This window comes from Coloeus monedula, assembly GCF_965178545.1.
Source record: "Coloeus monedula genome assembly, chromosome: 2".
In the NCBI taxonomy this organism is placed as follows: domain Eukaryota; kingdom Metazoa; phylum Chordata; class Aves; order Passeriformes; family Corvidae; genus Coloeus; species Coloeus monedula.
Window position 1 is genome coordinate 41,424,528 of NC_138782.1, and position 25,002 is coordinate 41,449,529.

Here is a 25,002-nt window from a genome sequence, read left to right on the forward strand (position 1 = left end):
GGCTAATTTTACCCCACATCACAGGCTGCATTGGTGGCAGAGAGCTGAACAGAACCCAGACACAGCCCACTGGGGGAGCAAGCAAAGATACCTGTAGGTTACATGAGAGTTCCCTTATTTTTAGGAAACTGAGGAATCTGTCTAGCATTTCCATGCTTTTCTGTGTGGTCATTATAGGAATGTAAAATTCCTTTTGATACTCATTTTTGGGGCAAATTATTGCTTTTAATATTACATTTGCCATAATTAATGTCAGATCAGAAAAGCCAGAAGTCCTTTTGCTTGCTTTCGTTAGGCTTGTCCCAGATTCCTGACCACAGGGCTCCCCGATGTTCTCTGCATGAGACACACGTGCAGACACAGACACTGAGGAAGCCAGAAGTTTCTACACCTTTGTCTATTATTTCTAGCAGTAACATCAGGGACATGCAACACAGTGTGGAGGCACCTCCTTTCAGAGGCAGCGAGCATGCTATCATTCACATTCCCTTTGCTGGCAATGTAGTTGTAGGAGTTTTCAACCCCTTCATACATAAAGTCACCAATTGTTCCAGCTCCCACACTCTGACTTTTGCTAATGCAATTGTTTGTGGAGCAATTCAGTGAATCTCTCATCTAGATGTATTCAAAAAAAAAAAAAAAAAAAAAAAAAAAAAAAAAAAAAAGCCACAGAACCCAAATCTAAACCAAATCCAAAATATTTCCAGAGTGGCATTACTTTGAAAGTCAGATCATTTCAGTGGTCTAGTTTATAAATGCACAAATGAAGGAACAGTACCTGATAGCACAGACATTGGAGTGAATGGGTAGAAATGAAGGAACAGTACCTGATAGCACAGACATTGGAGTGAATGGGTAGAAATGATCAATAGGAAGATCTTCATATAGCTTTGCTAATGAAGATAATAATGTGAAATTAAACACTTAAGTATCTTGGATCACCCACTTGCCAGAATCTTTTCTCTTCCGTGCTGTGAATCCTAAAACAGATATGTAGATAATCTGAATTTAGTCCTAAAAGCCAGAAAAGCTCGCATCTTTGCACTTGTAACTTAGAAGGAAGTATTGTTTCTACACAGTTCCAGTCAGCAGACTAGCTCTTCTGGTTGAGCCCAAAAGGAATAATCTCCATCCTAAGGAACACTGAAGTTTTTGTTCTTGAGGCTTTTACCATGCTGTTAAAAGTAACTTCTGTGATACAGTAAATCAAGGATACCTTAAACTTTGTTGAAAATGTTTCATTAAGGAAACAGATTTTTTTGTGACTCAAATCTAGAGAAATGAATACAGTATTCCTCATTCAGTGTCACCTACAGAGTCCTTTTTAATGTTTAATATATTTCCAAATTAAACTGATTTCTGTTTTCTTATTGTTCACATTCTATTTGCATGTAAAATGTTGTCTTGGACTACAGTGTAGTTAATTCCCATTTAATGTCAAATCAGTATCACTTTTATATTTAGATATGTAAAGTTGAATGTGTTGCTAGCAGTTGTTCTAAGCACAGTTGTATTTCTCACATATCTTCACTGTATTTAGGAGTATTTAATGACTGTTAAATACTTCCTTTCACAAAGTGTTGCAATATTTTTATGGAATAAATTTGGTTTTCTGGTCTGTAGTCATTTTCTTGCTGCAAATCGTGTAAGTTGATTTCTATCACTGATAGAAAGTTAAAACTCTAATGTAATTGTAATTTTCCTCCTGGCTGACTGTTGCTCTTGAGAACCAGTTCTGGTTATTAAGATCACAGACTGAAAGATAAAAGAAAACAAGCTTGCTTTTATAGACTTAAAATGCTTTTAAAGAAAGCAAAGGTCTCTGATTTTTTTTTTTTTTTAATTGTTTTGATATTCAAATACTAAAGCATTTCCCCTGGAGGTTTCATCAACCAGTACGAGTAGTTGCAATTAGATTTATGTTAGTCTTCTGCTCAAAACTGGTCATTTCAGGTATTTTCAAATGGTATAGGAAGGAGATTCTTTATTACTGCTATTTACTCTTGTCTGTGAGGAGAAACTGTGTTTCTTACTCAATAAAGATAAATCTTGTCCATGTTTGGAAAGTGAAATCTGCAATTAACATCTCTGACTTTCAAAGTTAGAGTTAGAGCTAGTCTCTCCTGAATTTATAAATTTATTAATATATAGCATTTAGTAGTAATCAATTTCATCTGCAATTTTATCACCCAGTTGTTCTCTAAAGTCCTTTTGAAGTTGTTTAGAGTCAGTCCTTGTCTTTGGCATCTGGAATAACTTGGTATCATCAGAAATCTTTGTTATCACCAGTAAAATCTCTTCCCAATCACCTATGGATCTAGTGGAAAACATGAACTTCAGCACAGATTCTTTCTAGCCCCTACTAATGATACTCCTCCTCTGTGATCATTTACTGTTGCCCTAAGTTTCTGTCTCTAAGTCATTATTTATTTATATGGAAGCCACAGCAGCTCAGTGATGGACTTTATCAAATACCTTTTGAAAGTCTAAGAAAACTTTATTATCAGGTTTTTCTTGTCCACATTATTCTTCTTCAAACATAGACAGCACATTTAGAATGCTATATTGAGTTTTGCAGTACAGATGCCAGTACTACTGGTCTTTGATTCTGCAGACCTTTTCTATAAATGGCATCACATTTCATTGGTAAGAGACCTGTTTTCATCAGGAGGGTGGGTACTCAGTGCAGTTTTAGTATCTTAGCACAGAGGAATGAACGTACATCTAGGAATGGATGGAAACTGTAGACTGGCATAGTCACTGAGCAGGTTTTTGGGACTGTCCTCTAAGTGTTCTTTATACTATATAATTAAACCAGGTCCAAAAATGTTAATAGAATTCAAGCTTTATAGGAACTGATCTAGTAAAATGCTACAATTACAAGGACAACTCAAGCTGAAAAAAGCCACTGACTTTCTCTTCCACATTCTGCTAGATCATGTTTCTTGCAAGCATCAATGTTTCAGTTATGTATCTTAGCCTTTTCTGTGCCTTTGGCTTTATAAAAAAAGGGTCTTTGATGACAAAATTGGCATAAGGTTTGCATGCCTTGCCCCCTATTCCTCCTTCCCATCATTTCACTGTAACACATCACTCTTTCAGTTGTACAGAAAGAAATTTGTTAACATCTATACTGTTATTTGGATCAGGCTCTTACTGGACTTCTAAAAAGCACAGAACACAAGGTTCTTGTTCTGGTTTTTATTCACTCTTGATTGAAACACTTTGTTTGGTAACAGCCTTCATTACTGTTCTGTAAATTTAGCATAATACTATTATATAAGTGCAGGTAGTTAATTATTATACACTTTGGAAATTTTGGACAAAATTTTCTAAGAGAAGTATGTATCACTTTAATCAATTGCATTGTGAGAATCCTTCACATTAGGAGTTCTTTAAACCTGGCTCTGTGAATTTAAAAGAAGACCTTGGTCAACAAGATTAAGTAGATCACAACAGTCAAGCATTTTTATCCTGAGTGCTTGTTACCCCACAGGATTCCTATTCTATGTATCTTGTTCTGCTTCAGGCAAAGAATTTTCTAAAACTGTTGCCTCATTTGCCAGTTGAGTGAGAGATATGAATGCAAACTAAATTGGTTTTAGTGTTGGGTTGTGAGACCTAAATAGAAAATGGAAACCGTTGGTTCAATTCTAAGCATAGATTCACAGGTGTACTTGAAAAAGAAGTTGAAGAGAATTAAATTATCAACATAACTTTTTATATAACTACCAAAATCTAAAGTTAGTATTTAGAGAAGAGATGGAAGTTTAGGGAAACTGATTTGATTCTGTAAAGCTCAGGATATCAGTGTGCTGTCTGGGAGAGCATGTTCTGATTGGATCTCTTCTGTGGAAATACATTGCGTCATGAAAAAGATACACTGGGTACTGGGAGAAATGCTGTCCTATTTCCTGGCTTGTAAAATCTATCAATATCATCTATCAGATGAGAACTCTGGCTTCTATTATAGACAATATCTGGGACTGAGATAGGATTTTCCAAACTGCCACATAAAAAAAAAAAAAAAAAAAAATATATATATATATATATATATATATCAACTTATATAACTTCTAGGTCTTTTCTTTGAGATGTTAGAAGTGTTACTCAAGAAAAATACTTGAATGTTTTAAAATAATTATTTCTATTGCTTTATATGCAAACATTAGCTAAATGGATAGCAAAAAAGTGGCATATATCTTAAGATTCTGCTCTTAATGGAAATTAACAAAAGAAACATTAAATTTACATCAATTTACATGAATTTCCAATAAAATTTATCAGAAATTAAAAATAGGGTGGATTAACATTCACTGAAGTGAATGAATTGGTATTTTGTATTGTCTCATTGTTAACAGGCTTTAATAAACAGCACTATGGTGCTTTCAAATTTCATAATTATCTTTGGCTTTGAATGGTAAAAACAGAACGAACTCAGATACTGAGCTTTTAAATCAGATATTTAATCTGCTATCATTTTAAAAGTCTCTTTTATTTAAGAAAGTTATGATGAACTTCAGAAAATATTTGTTTGGAAAAGCTATAGCAGTACAAAATAACGTATGTTTGAACGAAAAATACTTCATTATATACTTCAATTGAGCAATTATTTAAGCTGGAGGATTTCTTGGAAAAGTGTATTCTAAATCAGAAGCAAAATCTTCCAGTTTATATCATTAAAGTAGAAAACATCAAAACTACCAAGCAACAGAGTAAATTTATTGGGCTGGAGTTTTTTGCTGCTTAAGAGAATGTTACAGTAGTCTAAATGACCAAAAATAAATATGTACCACTGAGAGAGGTAAGTCCTCTCAAAACCCTTTAGGGAGCAGAAAAGTATCTTTAGCTGAGAAGCAAACCAGTTGTTCACTTTGCTGTTATTGTGAAGATCCATGTCTTAGAGCAGACTTCCAGACTAAGAGGCAACAGCCTAGAATGTTTTCTAAATTGGAATACTTTGGGTATTATGCATCTTTCCTCCATCTGGGCTATGTAGCTGTACTGTACCAGGATTTCTAAATGGTCTGCTTTATTCCTGTGTAAGGATCCTAGTGCTTTCTTCCATTTCTGTTAAGTTCTGGATATCACTGACGTTTTCCAATGTACTGGAATGTACCTTTTTGGGGCAGGGAGTGCCTCTAATTGAATGTTTATAAAGTGCCTAATATAATCAAGCCAGGAGCTGGTTGACTGTTATGCATGCTGCAGCCCAAATATTTAAGAACAACAGTTCTGTAGTCAAAATGATCTTTCTTTTGATATTTACAAGTATTTTTCTAACACACTGCCAATTTCTGCAATTTGAAGGGATTCAGGCTCGAATTCTCAGTCTGTTTGATTCTACCATATCCATCTGCATCCATACCTCTTCAGGCTGCAGTGTGTGCCCTACTCTTATACCAGTACCAGGCAGCAGCGAGCACAGCTGTGGGAGGTGCACCCAGGCAGAGGAACTCCTTAGATTAGTGACAGAGCTCCAGGAGGAGGTGGGTAGGCTGAGGTGTATCAAGGAGAGCGAGAGAGAGACTACTGAAATTGCACCCTGTCTTCTCTGAGACAGGCCCAACAGGCAGACCCGCTGGTTCCCTGTCCTTTCTCTGCCTGGGGAAACAGAATGCCCCAAGGGATAGGGGGCAAAGGTGACAAGTTTCTTCACTGGTATGACAAGCACATCTCTGGGACCACCTCAGCTTCCCAGGTGCCCTTATACAATAAGGATCTGCAAGTGGTACCAAGCAACAACAAGGATAATGGTTCATCTAGCATGAAGATGTCACAAAGGTTAAGTTGACCTGTGCCCTGCATCAAAACTGCTTCCATAAATAAAAAATAACTGGTCATTTTAATAAGAGGGTCCCATCAGCAGCTGACAGAAGGCTCAATATGCAGACTGGACCCACTTCTTGGGAAAGTCTGATGCCTCCATGGGGCCTGCAGGGGTTAAAGATGTGAAGATAAAGCTTCCTCCCCTGGTATGGCCTCCATCTTTAGTTGTAAAACCGGGTATTGTCAGAATACTCAGAATACCCCTGAGCTGGAGATAGGGATGGGGAGCAGAATGAAGCCACCATAATCCAATGAGAAATGGATAGGTACCTCCTGCTCCACTTGGACAGAGACAAGTCTATAGCATCAGATGGGATCCATCCAAAAGTTCTTCTTAGGAGTATTTGGACAGCCATTTCCACTTACATGACATACTCTGCATGCCTAAAAATAAGGTTTTTCATCCTCTGGGACAGCTTCTACAGTCCAGAAGTACTACTCCTGGGAGTGGGTACAATTTTTTGTTAAGGATTAAGAAGCAGTGATTTCTGTCAATGATATATCTCTTAATTAATTATTGGTGTGTGTATGAATAATTAATTTTGCTAATTTGTAATAATGCATAAAATTGAATATAAACATTCATGCTGAAATTGTACTGAAAATTACAAATGTTAGTGATAATTTCCCTATTAGTTCAGTTAGCTATTATTTATGTGCAGGACAAGTTAGTAGTGAATAAATCTATATGTTGGAACCCCAAAACTTCCTCTTCAGTCACTCTTTCATGAAAATGAATAATGCCTGTTTCTCTCTGACAGAGTATTTTCCTACCTGAGACTTGGACCCAGTCTTTAAAATCGTGTCTGGGGGTCTCTCTTTGCTAAAGCAGCCTTATAGTGTAATTTGGAATAGCCAGTGTAATTTGGAATAGCCAGCCTCTTTGCTGGAACTCAGTGTGAGCATGCTGCATTGTTGGGCTTCCTCTCCACACATTATTTTGCTCAGAGACAATATAAAATTAAGTGCAGCCTGGTGACTACAATAGGGACTAGAAAATAGGAAGTATGGAATTCAGTCTGTATTTTCATTTGACATTACTCCTTTAAGTTGGATGATGTGTAATAGTACCCTTATACCTTGGGCTTTCTAACAGTAGGTTCAGTGTGCTGTTCACAAGCATGTAAAGAGGCATGAAGGGAAGTAAATAATCATTTACTAGTTGATTTTTGAGAATTTTCTCTTTCCATTCACACAACCAATCTGCTCTGCCCTTGCTTTGGAAATCTAGTTCTGATTTTTAACACTCAGCAGGCATGTGATAAGAAGCAGAAGCAGGTGGGTTACAGTGCGTTTGCTTAAAGAGATGGAAAAACTGACACTGCTCCTTTGTGGAAATACTTCTTCATCCCCTATGAAACAGCATTCCTGTGCTCTGGTAAAACTCATCATTGGAAATACTGAATCACAGAATTGTAGAGTCACAGAATGGTTCAGGTTACAAGAGGCCTTTAAAGATCATCAAGCTCCAGCACCTCTGCAATGAGTAGAGAGATACCTTCAATCTTTTTACTTTGATTTGAAGAGGCAGTTCTTGAAGTTATTAGTAACTCCTCTTCAATTTTTTTTATGTTCTTTGCTACAATTTTTTCTAAATGCATATACTTTGTTACAGTGTCTCAAATCACATATATAAATATTTCTGTGTTTATAAAACATAATAATGAAAATGAGCTTATCTTCTTCAGTTCTGTCCCAGTGCAATGATATAGAAGTCTGTGTAAGTGGGCAGAACACTGGTGGGCAGACCAATATATTAGAGCATACCAAATTTGACAACTGCTAACAAATTTATCCAGCTGCATAATTTCAGAAATGCTTTTATAAATAGATGGATTTTGCAAGGAAAAAAAAAAATACTTATTTCAAGCATGACTCATTTTTAATTAAAAGAGAATGCAAAGTACTTGCTTTTAGTAAAATTAAAAGAGGAGAAACAAGAGGTTTTTATGAAATGTCTTAGTGTCATAAGATTAGAAGCATGACACTGAAAGCTAAGAGAAAAATTTAAGTAGGCTAGACAAAATCTTTTTTTTTCCCCCTAGAATGTTTTTCTTTTGAAAAAAGCCTACAGGGTTTGTTTGTGGTTTTTTTTTCTATAAACATTTGCTTCATTGTACTGATTCTCAGAATAGTAGGAATTGTCAGTTGAATGAATAAAATGATCATGAAAAAAATAAGTACAAACATACAAACAGTAATTGTTGCACTAGAATGCATCTGTTGTCAACCTTTGCAGGTTGTCTTGCAGTTGTACAGTTCCATTGGCCCCAAATGGTACTTACTGAACATTTATTTTTCATTTGTTTGGACCACACCAGTATTATACAGGCAGCATGAGAGAATAATGAGCTGCATTCTTTGGGTTACTGAAGAGTCAGCACAAATTGTGGGAACAAATAACAATCAGACAAGGCAGTGTTTTATAACATCAGGACTGCAATCCATCTTTGGGATCTTTCTAAGCTGGGCTAATAAAGGCCCACTTACAATTCCCGACAGAGTATAGTTTAATTAAATTTGTCCATTAGAGGACTCCTCCCCCTCCCTCTACATTTTAGAAATTAATTCTGCTTTCTGCCTGTTGTTCTTTTTTGCATCACAGATGCACTGAACCTTCGTAACCGACAGATCCTCTGCACCACACTGAAAGTCCTCCAGCACCTGGTGGTGTCAGCTGAAATGGTGGGGGAGGCCTTGGTGCCCTATTATCGGCAAATTCTCCCAGTCCTAAGCATCTTTAAGAATATGAATGGTGAGTTATCCTAACAGACACTGTGTCTTTCAACTCCTAAGGCAAAAAGGGGCTTGAGGCAGGGTTAATTAACAATGAAGTTAAGATTTATTACTGTATATAAACTCAAATCCATTTGGAGCTCTAAATAATGTAAACTCCCCCTCTTACTATTCCCTAAGGATGCACTAAAATTAACAATTTCATTTATTACTCCTTGCACGTACAGTTTATTTAACACAGTACAGAAGCAGTGAAGCAGTTCTATAATCTTCCAATAATTAAATTGTAAAGTTTTGTAACAGTCTTTTGAATACATTAATAAACTGCAAAGGTTTTTCCTTCCCTCCAACACATTAGTTTAGTCCAGCTGTTTTATTCCATTCTGTGCTCTCCACAAGCAATTTTCTGCTACCAGAAGGTTTAGGAAAGATTAAAAATAAAAGTAGAGATCAAACTAATTAATTTGAGGGTTGAGAGAACTCCATGTTGAAGAAGAATTTCAAGTTAGATAACATTGAGCAAAACAGTGAAGTTTGAAGTTATTGCTGCACACTTAGCAGCTTTTATTATAGAGAAATTTAGAACTACTTTATATCTACAGTTAAGTATGTGTTTTCTTTGTAGTGCAGATCTTACCAGTTTCAGTCTTTAATAACTGGTACTATGAGTTCTATATACCGTGAATACGTTTACACCACAGTCACCAGCTGAAATCAACATGATGTATATTGCTTTTGCCAAACTAATCTTTAAAATATTTTTCTGTAGTAAATATATCTCTACTTATTTTCAATTATCTACAAAGTTACTGACTTTAAAATTTCTGTTACTGACTTGTGGCCATATAGATGAAAAGAAATTAATTCCTCACAAGCTTTCAAAAGAGGGTTTTCATTAAATTCATGGCATTTTAATAGTTCTCTGCAGGACTCCTTCCTGTTGTACTTTCTGTTTGCATTACTATATAATGCCTTATACTCACTCTTCAGTAAGTATAAGATTCAAATCAGATTGAAAAATGCCTGTTCAGAGACTGACTTGGAGGCACAAATGAAATTTACATTTTAGATCCTTTTAGATACATTTACATCTCTGACTTTGTTTTACTTAGAAACGTGCAGTAACATGGAATTCCATAAATGCAAGTTTTTTCTGCTGACAGCTGTGGCTTTCCAGAAATTGTGGGATGAAAGCTTATGAGTGAAATCAGTAGGCTGAAGTTAAGAAATTTCTGTAGGTTTCTTTATGAATTGGAAGATTTTCCCCTAAAAGATCTAATTTCAGTATCTGGCACAAAACAAGACTGTAAAAATTACTCTCATTGATTAATGAATATACCACACATGCTTTTTTCCAAATTTCAGCCTGAAGTAGCCCATAAATTCTCTTGACCAGGCTTTTCTACAGTGATTTCAGATGAATAATAGGGAAAGCTCAAGTGTAGGCAGGTACATAGATTAGCAAGGCATTAGACCCAATCTAAATATATCTTCAGTTTTGATTGTATTGTGAGAAAAATAAAACATATTTTCAACATATTTGCATGAGATCTGTGCTCTGTGAATTCGAGTATAAAACTACACTAAATCATGGTATTTGACATTTAAGAACTAAAGCCCCAAAAATAAATGAAAAGTAATAGTCCAAAATTAACTGATTTTGTTGACTCATTACTTTTTTAGAAATAAAAATTTTGGTATTACCAGGAATGAAATAGATGCGATTTGCTAGGCCTACCGTATGAAACTGTTCAACTTACTCTGTACTTATATGTGGATGATACGGAATACCTCTGTCTTCTCCTTCCACAAGGAGATTATATTTCATTCCTCCTTCACTGGTGGTTGACAGAAAATAGAGGGGCCTTTCCTCCTCTTTTTATCTCACATGAGCTAATAGGCAGCTGAGGTGCAGGTGTTTGCTCCCAATTACAAGGAAATTGCAGAGGCTGATCTGGGCTATTTTTCTTCACTGTTTATTGATACAGCTGAAAGAAGGGGTAAGTGAAGTGTAAATTCTTCTTCCCTCTTTTCTGTATTGCTTGTGAAAGTAAGAACTGTGGTGCATCTTCCAGGACTTGTATGATTTGCAGTCTATTAAATCAGACACTGTGGAAGTTGGTCCAGAATTAAGTTAACTGGAAGAAGCTATGTTTTAGTCATTGGCACCTCACTAGATCAGTACCTATCTGATGAAAGGAGCTCTGTCCTAAATTCATCATGTGTGAATACTACTCTCAGTAAACAAGCTTATAGTGAAGAGAATATTAAAAAATAAAAATATGAGTGTTATTAAGAAATTAAGTTCAAGTTACCTGGTGACCAATTTAGAAGAAACCAAAATGATTCTTCATGCAGTGTGTGTGGTGTGAAGCTATGGAACTCCCAACCTGAAATTCTTTAGAGATAAGAGGTTTCCATGACTTAGTTGGAGGCTCAGAAATGTCATGAAAAAGAGGACATTGCTTGTTTAGTAAAACACATATATCATTGCTATTGGTAATTTTTGTAAATTATAAAAAAGTAGAGTATTGATGAAAAATAAATTAGAAGTTTTAATAATTGAAAACCTATAAAACATATTCACCCATCTGAGTCGTAAGATTCAGATTTTTTATTAAAATATATCAATGTAATCTAAGTTATAAATGCCAGAGGAAAGATCCAAACTTCCTGAGACAGTCTGTGTGAAAGCCAGAGGAGAGCGTTCAATGAACTTCTGAAGAGTCTTGTTAGTAAGCAAGGGGCTTCTTGGTGCACAAAGCATATTTGGTGTGTCTGAATTTGTGCCCTCTCTGGAGCTCAGGCCCTGCTGATGTTTGTTTTCCCTCGGGTTCCCAAGTGCCCTGTTGTAGAGCATTTTAACGTAAAAGGGCGAAGTTCTGGTGGAACTGCTATCACTCGTGTCTTTATTGGTGGGGAGAGGGAGAGTACCCTCACCATCTGGCCAGAGTGTGCTCTGAAACAGGGTTGAAGCTGTGTGTTGGAACTGCTAACCAGAGCCGTAAGGCTGGCGGGAGAGCAAGAGAGGGGAACATGAGTATAGTCCAGGGGCTGAGGAAGGGGAATACTGCTGAGATCCAGGAGCTGTTTGTCTATTTTCTGGAGACTGGGAGGAGACTAACAGTCTCCAAGCAAGCTTCCCAACATACATATTATACAAATTTGCTACTATATAAGATAAGAAACAAAAAAGCTTCATGATAGTGCTTACTAAATCTTACTATAAACTGTGTAATGCCACTGTAGTTTAAATGTGTAAGGTAAATGTACTCTTATAAAACTCACTTAAATCTTGTGAAGAGGGAAAGAAAATTCTGTATAGACTCAAACAGAAGTATTCTTCTTTTGCATCACAAAGCCCTTATCTTATTTTCTAAAATGTCTTTTATAAATCTGTGAATTATCTGGGGTAAATACAATTAAAACCAAATACAGTAAGTCTGTTCTTTTATGAAAGCAGATGGAAGAGAAAAAAAGGGGAAAAAAAGGAGTCTTCAGAGCCTGGAATATGCTATTAGGGTGCATTTATACCAGAATGATGTCTGAAACAGAAACCTGTTCATTAAAACTATTAGACTGTTAGGAAAAGCAAAATTCTCCTGTTTGATTTACCTGACTGGTAAAAGAAAATTTCATTTATTTAGTTTAGCAGCTATTTTCATGTTATCAATTTATATTATTTGGTAGTGATCAAGAACAGATAAAATAGAGTTCGATGAGACCAAAATATTATTAGGATTTACAGGCCTCAGAGAAGTGTGGGGTGCCACTGCTGTTAGGAAGGTACCTCTCCAGCATGGTAACTTCATATGTGGCTTGTCACAGTCACTGTGAGGTAAACAGTGGAAGTAGGGCAGACTGAAGCCTAAGTTTCTTTTGGTTGCAATAAAAATGCCTTGACACTATCAATAACTTAAAGCTAACATAAACTTTGGACAGTCTCTACCTATGTAGCCAGTCCTTGAAAATAAAATTTTAGAGGTATGACTGAGAGTACCTGATGCAGTTGTATCACAGCATTCAACCAAGTGTGAAGCCACAAAGCAGAATTATACTGCATGCTTTACAGCACCTGAACTTCACTTGGGAAAAAACATTCTCTTGTCTGGAAGGTACTTCACATACTTTGGAGAACTCTATTTTACAAAATGCAATAATACTGCATAGACACTAAAGGAAGAAGCAGGACCTAAGTGTTAAATAGCAAAAGCGAAAGACTGTGCCTAAAGGTACAAGTCCTCCCTGTGTTGAAGTTCGAGTCTTCTCAGAACTGCCTGTGTATTCCAGAGGCAGTGATGCTCCTCCAAGTGGTTCATGGTTATTAGTAAGAAGCAGCAATTACCCTTTAATGTGATTGAATATGCTCTAAAGAAAAATCTCTTGCCCAGAACATTTCAACTGTTTCCTTCTTCCACTGCGAAATGCAAAAGTTCTTTCACAAAGAATGTCAGTCCTGTTCTAAAATACGTCGCATGTTGCCAACTCTGTGTTCAGAAATCTTGTTTCAGATTTAAAAAACCCCACAAACAAAACAAAAAATGGATGTCTTGAACATCAAAGTTTACAACGTAATGTATTTGAGGTTCTCCTAATTGCTCCTATGAACTTTGAGATTACAGATTATTCTCAGACAACTTTTCTCAGAGTTCCAGTGCTACGAGCTTTAGCTTTTCTTTTTTTTCCTTTTAAACTGAAAATGCAGATTCCCAGAGAATTAGTTGATTCATTGTTGAAATTTGCATAAAAAAAATCTAATGCCATAAGATGATTGATAAAATAAGCCATGTTAGTATACTAGTAACATAAACTGTATTCTACATCCAGTTTTCACATTGTTCTTAGGCTTCATTATGATACTTATTCTTCCTATTCCTATGCATATTTTGAAAGATTTTCATTATTTCTAAGCTATCTTTGAATTCCATCAGTTATAATTTCTAAAATTTGAAAACAAAGATTCTGATGTGGCTTTCATGACACACACTTCAAAGGAATAAGACCACCATGACACCAAAGATCTGAGTGAAAAAAATTAGTTTTGATACATTTTCTGGGGGTTTTTTAATAGATACCTTTGGTACAAGGGGATTCAGAGCGTTTTCATTAAATTTTGATGCATCAAAATTTAATGAAAAACATCGTGGTTTTCCCAAAATGGCATCTGCAAGTAAATCACCTTTTTAAGCAGATAAAGACAGACTGATTGCACTCCAAAAAATGTTATTACCATACTGGTGAGAAGCAAAATATATTTTTGTCATTCCCAACTGTGATTAATGATATTATTTCAACAGGCTTTCTGTGAATTATAGTTCTAAGGATATTTATTTAACAAATATTCTTCAATGTTTTTAAGAACATCAAAACATTTCTCGTGTATGAGATCTGCTGATGGTCTTTTAATGGTATTTTTCAAAAATGTCTCAGTACTTTTTGTCAAGAGTCTCATCTTGAAGGTAAGAATCTCACAAAATAATGCTTTATATTGTAATTGAGTAAGCAGGAAAGTGATCCTCAATCATTATCATCTGTTGTCTCACCTTTTTTTGCACTGATCAATCTCATTTTATTTCAATGAGCACTCTTACATATGGAGCTACAAAAAAGTCACTGGAACTCTGAAGCACAGAAATTAGAGGGTCACAAGATCCACCTGTATTGGAGCATTTGTTGCCTTAGTATCTTCAATACAAAGCATGTGATTTTAAGCTGATTATGTAGTAAACTTCTAATGTATAATCAATACTCTGTCAGGTACTTTCTAACACATTGAGAGAATCATCACCCTTAGATCATAATTGATGGGTAATTTCTAATTACTATCTAATTTCTTAGCTGAAAATACAGCACCAGTCTGTGCAAAATAAAACTGATTCAGCTGTGATTAAATTGAAGCTATTCACACTTAGCATTTACTTTTAATGTGTTAATGGTCTAATTAATTCAGCATTTTGAATTTTTGATAAAAGAAAGATGAAAACCTTCCTATGTCAGAGGGTGATACATTACATCCAATATTTTCTTTTTCTTTTTTCAGTTTTTAATTTTCTGGGTATTATGACTCAAGGAAATGAGAGTTTTCTATTGAATGACAAACAGGGTGTGTGCGAGTTAGGACTTCTGAATTCACAGAAAATTCATGGACAAGTAAAATAGTGGAAAGTTTAAATTCTTCCTTTGCTTCAGTAGAAACAGCTGTAAAATGGATATAACCTGAAAGGGCTTGTAGGCTTCAATTTTGTTTGGCAATTAATCAGAGCTTTCACAAAGTACCAGGAGTGTGGATATATATGTCAGTGAAACATAATTTTCATAGAGTTAAGAATTCATATTGTGCTTTGCTTTAATACTTTTGCTCTATTTCTGTTCCTTTGGGAAATAGTTGCCTTTGGAAACCATGTTTGAGGAAGATCTGGACATTCAGGACTAGGCTTGGACAGAATTACAGTAGCATCAGTATATCTGTTTATTCTGGATGCTTATACCTGTCTTAATATCAGCAGGTGTGTATCTGGCCTCCAAATGAGACAAGGAAGAGTTTAAGTTACCTGAGAAGTCCATAGTGGAAGCATACTCTGAGCAAATCTAGTGCATAGCTGTAGTACTAACATCAAAACACAGCAGGCATAGTAATTTTAGTTCATTTTGCTTGCAGCTTTCTTTCTGGCTTGTTTGGCATTGGGTTGGCTAAGAAGGCCAATGGCATCCTGGCTTGTTTCAGGAATAGTGAGGCCAGCAGGACCGGAGCAGTGATCGTCCCTCTGTACTTGGCACTGGTGAGGCCACACTTCCAATCCTGTGGTCCATTTTTGGGCCTCTCACTGTGAGAAGGGCATTGAAGTGCTGGAGTGTGTCCAGAGAAGGGAAGTGGAACTGGGAAAGGGTCTGGAGCACAAGTCTTTTGTGGCTGAGGGAGCTGGGGGTGTTTAGCCTAGAGAAAAGAAGGCTCGGAGGGGATCTCATTTGCTCTCTACAACTGCTTGAAAGGAGGCTGTAGCAAGGTGGGGGCTGGCCAGTTTTCCCAAGTAATAAGCAATAGGACAAGAGGAAATGGCCTCAAGTTGTGTCAGGGAAGGTTTAGATTGTGTATTAGGAAAAGTTTCTTCATGGACAGGGTTTTCAAACATTGGAACAGACTGTCCATGTCAGTGGTGGGGTCACCAACCCTGAAGCTATTTAAAAGACTTGTAGATGAGGCACTTTGGGATATGATTCAGTGGTGAATTTTACATGGTTCGGTTAATGGTTCAACTTGATCTTAGAGGTCTTTTCCAACCTAAACAATTCTATAGTTCTATGCTATTTTTTAAAAAATAAAATGCATGTACAGCTGTGCAAGCTGGAACTAGAACCCACAGTTCTCAACTGCTGTGACTTGTGTAACTTCTTCATCTATAATTTCTTCTTTGGGTAGGAGTTCTGAACTCTCTGCTGAACCTAACCGAACCACACCATAAGGGATGGTGCAGGCTGGCACAGATTTATCTAGAAAATACTACCCCACAGAATCAGCTAGTTCAGCACATGTCCTAGTTTGGTGGAATTGTATATCCATAGGTTCACAGTTCCCTAGCTCCCCTGGGTAGATCAGAACACCTTCCATTCTGCAGTTCTGTTTAAAGGCCTTTAGGCTTTGGAGAAGTAGACTTTAATACATGTGCCTGAACTTCTCATTTGCAATTGATTTGCTATAAGCAGCTTGCTATGGACTTTTTTGTCGCCCAGGCTCCTGTTTCAGTTTGCAAAGAGCTGAGACACCTACATTTGTTCTCTAGATACTAAGGCTTTCTTTGGATCTACCCATCACAATGTAGATTGTTTAAAATTTGACAACTGCCCCTCCAGCTAGGAGTTATTCCTTTCTCCTGGGCAATTAATTTCTATGATTTTCACACAGTTGGTTCGCAGCTGAATTTTGGAATTGAGAAGTGATTTCTTCACTTGGATTTGCACTGCCAACTTCACTTAGAGCTACTTTGAGTACACACTAAATGATTCTGAGAAAATATTTGTTTTCTGTGTAATTCTTCTCTTTTTATATATATATGCTTACAAATTTGCCTCAAGTTTGAGGAGAGGTGATTTCAGATTGTCACATTTCTTAAGGTAGCATATTTTTTTATTTTAAATATACATCTGAAATCTGTGTTCACGTAATACTTTTAAATTGATTATACTTGTTTGTTGCAGATGTTTTTCTTTGTGTGCTCAATTAGTATTTCTGTTCTGAGTAAAATATTTCTGTGAAAGTCAGTGTGAGGTTGCCAAAATTGAAGAAATTTGTACTGCACCTGGCTTTCTGTTCTTATATTAATAAAAATAAACCCTAAAACCAACAGGTGGTGGGGGAAGAGAAGCTTGGGAGAGAGGGAACTCCTTGTATGGATGACAATTTTTCTTGTGGCATCTTTCTCTTCCCCTGAAGGAAAACAGATTAAAGCCCCATATAATGGAATGATACCACTGGGAACATAAATATTGCAGTGTGATTAAACCACCAAAATACTCAGGTGATTAAAGTGCTTCAGGTCTTTCAGTTATTATTCTGTTATATCATTTCATCTCATTTCAAGATGTTGCTTTTTTCATAGTTTTTGAAGAACACTCTAGGCAACAAAATTGATTTTGTGAGGCCCACAGCTTTGGCCTATTGATTTATTTTTTTATATTGCACATCCATCATCTTTGTTTTTAGACACTCCAGCAAAAATATGTATTCTTGTTATAACATCATCTGGCTGTCCCAATACTGATGCAATTAGCACATGGAAATCTTTGCTTCTTTGACAGGACTATACTAGCTGAGAGGTACCCTTTGGAATTTTCTTATTTGAGAATTAGGTGAAGTAGATTAGACGTTTATGATAAGAGCATTTGCTTACTAATGTAATGTAATTCAAAAATTAGAAGTTTCAGCTAGGAATTACATTTTTGGGGGAAAAAAATATTGCAAAACCAACCAACCAAACCAATCCAAACAAAAACCAAAACCAAACAAACAACCCCTAAACCACCTGGTTTTATGTTAAGACTTTCCACTTGTACACCATGTTAGGTTCCCTGTTATTTTTGCTTTGAAAACTTAACCAAACATTCAGCAAAAGTTAAGAAATGCCACGGCCATCACTGAACTCTCTCTCGTCTCACTTTGTTTTGTGTATTATGATACAGTTTCTAAGAAAAAGAATGTCACAGTGTACATGGGAGAAAATTAAATCAATATATAATTAAGGATGTTAATAATTTTTCAGATTTAGCAGTTGTCAAGCTACCCTCGAGCTCAGTTGACACATGACAGTGATGGGGTTACTTGAGGCTACTGTCTGCCTTTGGTTCTCCAGTCCAGTGATCAGAAACCCATTTAGGGACAAATTAAATGGGAAAGGACTTTGGCCAATATGCAAATCGGAGGTTGTCAAATGGTGCTGTACCTCTTGTCTCGCTACACAGTACCTTTTCTACTTCCATAATGCTGGGTATTGGTTAAGACATTGATATTCTGAAGTGATTTTCTATAATGTCAACAATAATTGTATATGTTCTTTTTCACTCCCAACAATCCTTGTGTATTGATATGTTGTTTCTTGTTTTTTACATAATGTTCAATTCTCAAAGACAGAAGCAGATGCATTTCTGATGTATTTGTATGGTATTTTTAATGGTGAGTTAATAATCCATGGTCCCTGACTAGGATTCTGAAGCTCAACAATAGTTCAACTACAAAGCAATGATGTGACATTGAACTGAGGTAGGGATTGTGATTTGTAATTAAATTTAAGTGTAGTTTTGTGTTATGCATTATTCCTTATATTTCTCTTATGAGTATGTTAGTGTAAGGTAGTAAAAACAATGATGATCAATTTATGGATTGATATACTTTAAGTGAGCAGAAATTCTAATTAGATATAAAAATTCAGAATATTTCTGTGGCTAGCAGAGTATAAGGAAAAGAACACAAATTTTAGCAAATAACTAAGGAATGAAACTGGATGCATAACATCCATAATTAATGGAAAATTTTGTTCAAAGAATGTCCTCCTCCTGCAAACCTCACTTTTGTGTCTGTTTGTCAGCCCTCTTTTTTCTTTCTAGAATTTTCTCCCATTTTTCATTCATTTTCTGATCTCATTGTACTTTATGTAAGCCTTACTTTTGAAGACTTTACTTTTGTTTTTATTTTTTCATCCAATTTTGAGAATCAAAAATTCTTTCAGTTTTGCCGCTTTACTATTATTGTCAGTGTCTTTGTGTAAGAGAGAAGAGTCCTTCAGCAAATGCCGCCAAAAGAAATTAAATATATTTGAAGAATTAACTTAAAAATTAACTTTAATAATTAACTCCTGCTCAACCAAAGCAAATAGGAGGGAGCATTACATAAAGAAAGTTTTTTATTTTGTCTATCCAATATAACATAATCTTAAGTTATATGTTTAATAAATCTAACCTCACTAATAGAAGTGCTATGCAAGAAAATGATATAAATCAGTTTTGAAACTGAGAAAGAAAATTACCTAACCTTTCATTGTAGAGGAAGTTCCTGAAAGTACTGTAGCTGAGGGATATTTCTGTGATGTATGTGAAGACACTTTCTTCTGAGGATGTTTTTTTTCTTGAGATGGTTTTCCTTCTTGTTATCAGTTTAATACTAAGAAATTTCCATCTCTTCCTTGCCATTGTCTCAGAAGTTGTCCATCTGTGTGTTGTGATTTGATAAGCAAAGTAAGTATACTTTTCAGTCATGCTGGCTTGACTGAGTGAGCATGAGAGAAATGAAAAGAACCGAGACATATGCCCAAGATCCCTGAATCTCTTTAGGTGGCTTTATTTTGGTTTAGTGAGAGCCACACACTAACAAAAACCTTTACTGATAAATATAAGAGTGTGATGTTAAATGCGGATCTGTACTTTAAACAGTAGATTAAAAATGTATTCAGAAAGGCTGGATGTGTGAAATTAAGGTTCATCTTTGGAGCAACCTGTCTCCACTGATTGCAAGGAGAGCCTGGAGAGATTAGCCATTTTAGGAGCAAAGTTAGCTTTGGTGAATACACTGTCCATGGGTTAGATTTCAGAGAGAAGCAGACTGTCCCTGTGGATTCATCTATCATCACAAAAATGCCAGTTGCAAATCAAGGCTAAACAGTGGAGTGGTCATAACAGGCAAATCCTCAGAGATGTTCATGATTACAACTTAGAAAAATAAATGTAAGGCATATGGATAATTTCAGTTGCAGTTGCAGTCTCTGTAATAAAAACCTTATGTAGTATGTTATTTGAGCAGCAGCACAAATAGTTATCACGGGCATTAGGAAAAGGCAGTTTCCCTGTGGCACAGGAGACATGCTTGTTGGCCCCCAGAATCTCTTCTTGAAAGATCCGAAATGATTTGTATTCTTTTTCTGTTAAATGAACTTGCACATACCTTATTTAACCACCTACTAGTAATGCAAACAATTTGATGAAATCAGATATGAAAGTGAATGATGTTGTTGCTTTGGAATACTTTTTCTATTGTTTCTTTGGTGTAAACAAATACTTGTTATAGGGAGACTACTGTGTCATAGGCCCTCCCGAGGAAGAGATTGAGCAAATTTAAATGATCAGGAATGGTTGGCATATGCATGGTTGGCATATGCATATTTCTGTGTGAAAGGGAAAATCATGAACTTTCCATCTGGAATGATGCATGTGTAAGGATGGAACCAAAAAACATGAGAAATGTGTGTGAATTTTTTTTTTAATGAAGGCAGATCTATAGTGAAGATTGTGTTACATTATTCTTATGGGTTTAGCAATTCAAGGTTCTGTTGAGGAGACACAAAGATTATTTCCTATATTCTTGAAAATTAAACTCTTCCTCTATGTGTTGTTATCAAACTTACAGAAAGTATTCTTGCTTCTCTGGCTGAAACTGGTTGGTAGTCAAGTGTTATTATTTCTTGTATGTAATCCCAGAAAAACCCATGAAACTCAAAGTAGGAGCAGAGACTTTTTTGTGGAAGCCAACTGGAGAACAAGAACTTCATGTGTGGCCTTGAAAAAAACCAATTTCTTGTTACTTAGATTTTGAAATATTATATAACTTGAATGGGATATATAGTGTAGGTGTACTGCAGATTTAAATATAAATAGTAGAGTATATGATCACGCAAGAAAAGTATTCCAAACCTTTTCTTTTTGGAAAATAAAATGAGAAAAATCTTTAGATTTGCATTATAATATTCTTAGTCCAAGACACATACAAAATAACAGGTTACTATTTGTTTTGTGTTCTGTCCTCTAATGCAACTAATAGTTTCAGAACTTCCTGTCCTCTTTTCTGGGTCTCTGACATATAATTTCGGTTGCATTCCAGATCTTTAGGACATCTCTGGATCATACACTTCTTATGAATGAATAATATTGACTAAGGACTCAATTTACAATCATTATGCAGATTCTAACCTCTGCAGAGATTATTCAGAATTGAGGATTGTGAAATTGCCTGAGTGTCAAACTCTCAAGAAAAAAAAACTAAAATCACTGAATCCAACAAAATTTTTTTCCCATGTTTCAAAGTCATACAGCATATTTGTCAGCTGTCGTCTATGTCTTTCTTTGTATAACTGCTTAGGGAGACCAAAGATATTTGTGACTTACCGTTCACAAAACTATCTAAACCAATAAAGTATAAATACAGTCCCAAATGGTATAAAATACATGCTCAAATCTCTGTTTTGATAAAAGTAACTCTGAGGAGCAACACATACACAAATTACCTTTTTAATATGTCATGTGATGAAATGTTCACGTTTTATTCAGCAAAAATCATGTTACTTTGCACACTAATTCAGGCACTAGATGCAGCTCTTCATTTCAGACACTTGGAACTGAAGAGAGAACTGAAACGAATTTTATGAGGGTCAGATAGATGTCACCTCTGGCCCAAAAGACAGTTCCAAGTGCTGTGCAGCATGCTTTCGGCAGCCAGCTGGCAACAGGAAGATAAACACATTCCAAAAATTTATTTCCTAAGTAACTAAAAAGTTACTTCAGTTACTTCCAGGACAGTTGTAATTTGTTTTAATGATTAGGAAGTTAATCTGGCTTCATGCATTCCAAGTATTAATGTATTACTATGTGAATAATTCGGTATTTTTCCTGTAAGCTTAGTATCCAACATAACGCACCCTTTTTTTTGTCCCTTTCCTAAAAATGAAACAATTCTTCAGCCACCATCTACCAATACCAGATATGCTAGGTGTGGCTGGATAGAGTGGAAATCTAGGCAAAACTTAGCACAGAAGTTTACTCTCTTATTTCTGCCACTTTTGTGTTGGTGGTGATTCCTGGCAGTTATAAGGGTTCTCCAGGGGTAGCGTCCATCTTGTTTTGCTGTTGATTTGAAAATCCCACATGCAAACACATTGGTAAAAGAAATCAAGACACCTTGTCAGTCTGAGCTGTTAAACAAACAGTGGTCCTCAAATATCATCCTACCTTTAAGCTGTCTGCATACTCTATGGCAGTTAAAAAATGTTTGTTAAATGGCTGGAATATATGCAGATTCTTCATTGATTTGTTCTGTTTATGGGTTTGCATTAATTAGATACAGAAATTCAGACAACAATTATGATAGAACAGTTACATGTTAAAATATTTGAGGGGGTATTTTTACAAGTGAAAACAATTGTATTTCAGTGGAGAATCTGGATTATGCAATAAAAATTATTTCAAGCCTTTTTTTGTAATATGTAATTTTTAAAAACAGTTAACACTATGCTGTTTGTCTTTCTTATATTTTTTGTTCTTCTACTTTTGATCTAACAGACATACTTCTCATAACTGCAGAAGAAATACATTTGTTCTGCTTTGTTGAATGCCATCAGACTTACAAAGTATGTTATTAAAGGGCAGGATTCTGCACACACTGACTTTACTATAATAATTATTTACCATGTTTTTTCCAGTGCAGTTGTTCATCAACATTACAAGAGAAAGGTCCCTCTTGTTGCATTTTTTAGAATGACAAGCAATATGCTGTTTATATAAAGGAGCCATTTGGAGGCAATGGGTCCACTTCTCATATCCTCGTTCACATTGAGGCAACACTTTTCATAGTTATTGATCCCAAGGAAACAAATTGCCAGGGGAAGCCAGGGGATTTCACAAAGTGAAGGCCTGTTGAAAATCTTAATGAGAGCAGACTCTGGTGCTAACCAAGCAGAAGTGTTTAAGTGCAGAAGCCCACATTATCAGATGCAGTGACAGTCACCATGCCTCAGTTCATTTATCTGAACACTAATGATATTAGCTATGCATATATTAATTAGGTATTATGTTTCCTTTTACATGAAATTATCTTCCCATTGGAAGTAGTTGTGAGCATACATGTTTTGATTCCTGTTACTTTGTTTTCTGTGTAACATCTATCTCTGGCCAGGACAGGAACAAACTGTACCTTTTCTACTGTATGTTTCTGGTCAGAATCCCATTTAGCTGCTGCTATATCATCACTATTTCATTAAGCTATGATTGTTTATCTGCTGTAGTAGGACCTCATGTGTTTCCAATATGAAAAAAAGTGAAATGTTGTGAATTCATTAAAAATGGCAGGCAAGCCCTTCAGCAATTTCAGCTCTGTACCTGGATAATTTTCTGGTCTCAGAAATTTTTATATGATTTACCACTGGGTAACTTCACTACTTTTCTTTCAAGAAGAGGCTTCCTTTGAAATTGACCTCTACCACAAATTTGTGATTTCCCATTGTGGTTTGGGGAAGTCGCAAATAGAAACAGAAAGTGGGAATGCTCTTAAAAATCCATCAAACACTGGGGACTGAGATGCAAAGTTTAGCAGTGGGGTGAGTACATATGTGATGAAATGACATTGTGAAAATCAAGAGTCTTTGACATAACGTGTATGAAGTGTACAAATTCTAAATATTAAAGCTTATAAATTACAAGAAAATCTATAATGATGCATATTGATCCACACAATATTTATTGTTAAATGTCTTCAGAGAGGTGTTAGTTTTATTTCAAGACCTTACTCAGTATGGAATTTATTTTACTTTAAAAAAATTACACAAATGGCAGCATTATTGTAGGGGCAATATTGTTGAAGGAACTGCTAAGTTAGACAAGGAATGACCTTTATGTAGTGGTGCAGGAAATAAAAAACTAATTTCAATAATAGAATCTTCTATTTCAAAAGTAAAATTCTGATTTATGTCCATCTTTTCAGATTTTTTTAAACTTCTTTTCTAATAAATTACTCTGCTCTCAAGAAAAACCCGGATATGAATTACAATGCAGAATGGCATTTCATTTTTTTCTTTTTTAGATCTAATGTAGATCTAACCTACATCTAGAAGTGCAACTAGAAGCATATTGATCTGGAAGGGTATAAATTTAGTTTAACTTGGATGTTTTCTGTACTTCCAGTTTGTTCTCATCAGTATTTATGTTCTTTCACTCCTGAGGACTTGCAGATATATCTTAAAGTTTTTCTCTTTCCTTCTGTGAGGAAAACATTATAAACTCCAGATTTCCTGCTTTAGATATGAGAATATATTAAAAACAGGGACATTTTATAATATTTCATTAAAACTCAAATAATTATTACTCTTTATGCTGTTTCTATAAGCACCATTGTTTTGTAAACTTTATGGAATTTTACTTACTGAAAAAAATTATTTGAAGGGCCTCTTTGGTTCACTTTAAATAGCAACTTTGTCCCAGAGTAGAATAATACATTAAGTCTGCAGTATTTTTTTTCTTTTTAATTCGTGACTGCTTGAGTCATTGTTTAAAATCTAGTGCTGCTTGCAATGTCATCTGAGAAAGAATGTGACAAACAATTCCCTACTGTTGTGTAATAAACTTAGTTTTATAATTATATATCCTTAGTACTTGCTGATTTTGCTTTATATATTTGTCATTTTATTTGCAAATGCTTTTGTAGAAAATAAAAATAAATAAATTCTTATTTATGTTGGGCAAAAATGTATATTTAATGATTTTTATAGTTTATATGCTGGTATGTATGTATTTATTTACAGAAAAATCTAAATACATGTAAGTAAACCCTAAAAATATTATTTACATTTCTTAATTATTAAGCTACTGTTAATTTTCCTTTTTCTATCTCTTTTAAGTGTGGTGTGAAATCTAATAATCTGCTGCAGCAGCACTGGAAGATGAATTATAATGGTACTGCAGCCTTCCATAAAGAATTTTATTGTGTGCACAGATTTTTTATTTAACTTTTCTTTTAGATTTTAAGTGTTTACTAAAATGGAAAACTCTTTCCACCAAAATATGTATCTGTACTTTATTCTGTAGAAGATGAACAGCAGGGATTAAAATTAAACTGGTGAGAAGATTTTGCATGATTAATTGCAGAAGAAGATTAGAGCCCTGATAAACTAATTACTGGAGAAGCTCCTGAGT

At 35.3% G+C, this 25,002-nt stretch overlaps 1 protein-coding gene across 1 annotated transcript in view; it reads left to right on the top strand.

The window, feature by feature from the left end:
• PACRG (parkin coregulated) overlaps nucleotides 1-25,002 on the top strand; it is a gene marked incomplete at both ends in the record, with an annotated part of 215,140 nt that overhangs the window by 112,933 nt on the left and 77,205 nt on the right. Inside the window, 1 exon segment of the mRNA XM_082299625.1 lies at nucleotides 8,435-8,584. Coding sequence (XP_082155751.1) covers nucleotides 8,435-8,584 — 150 coding nt within the window.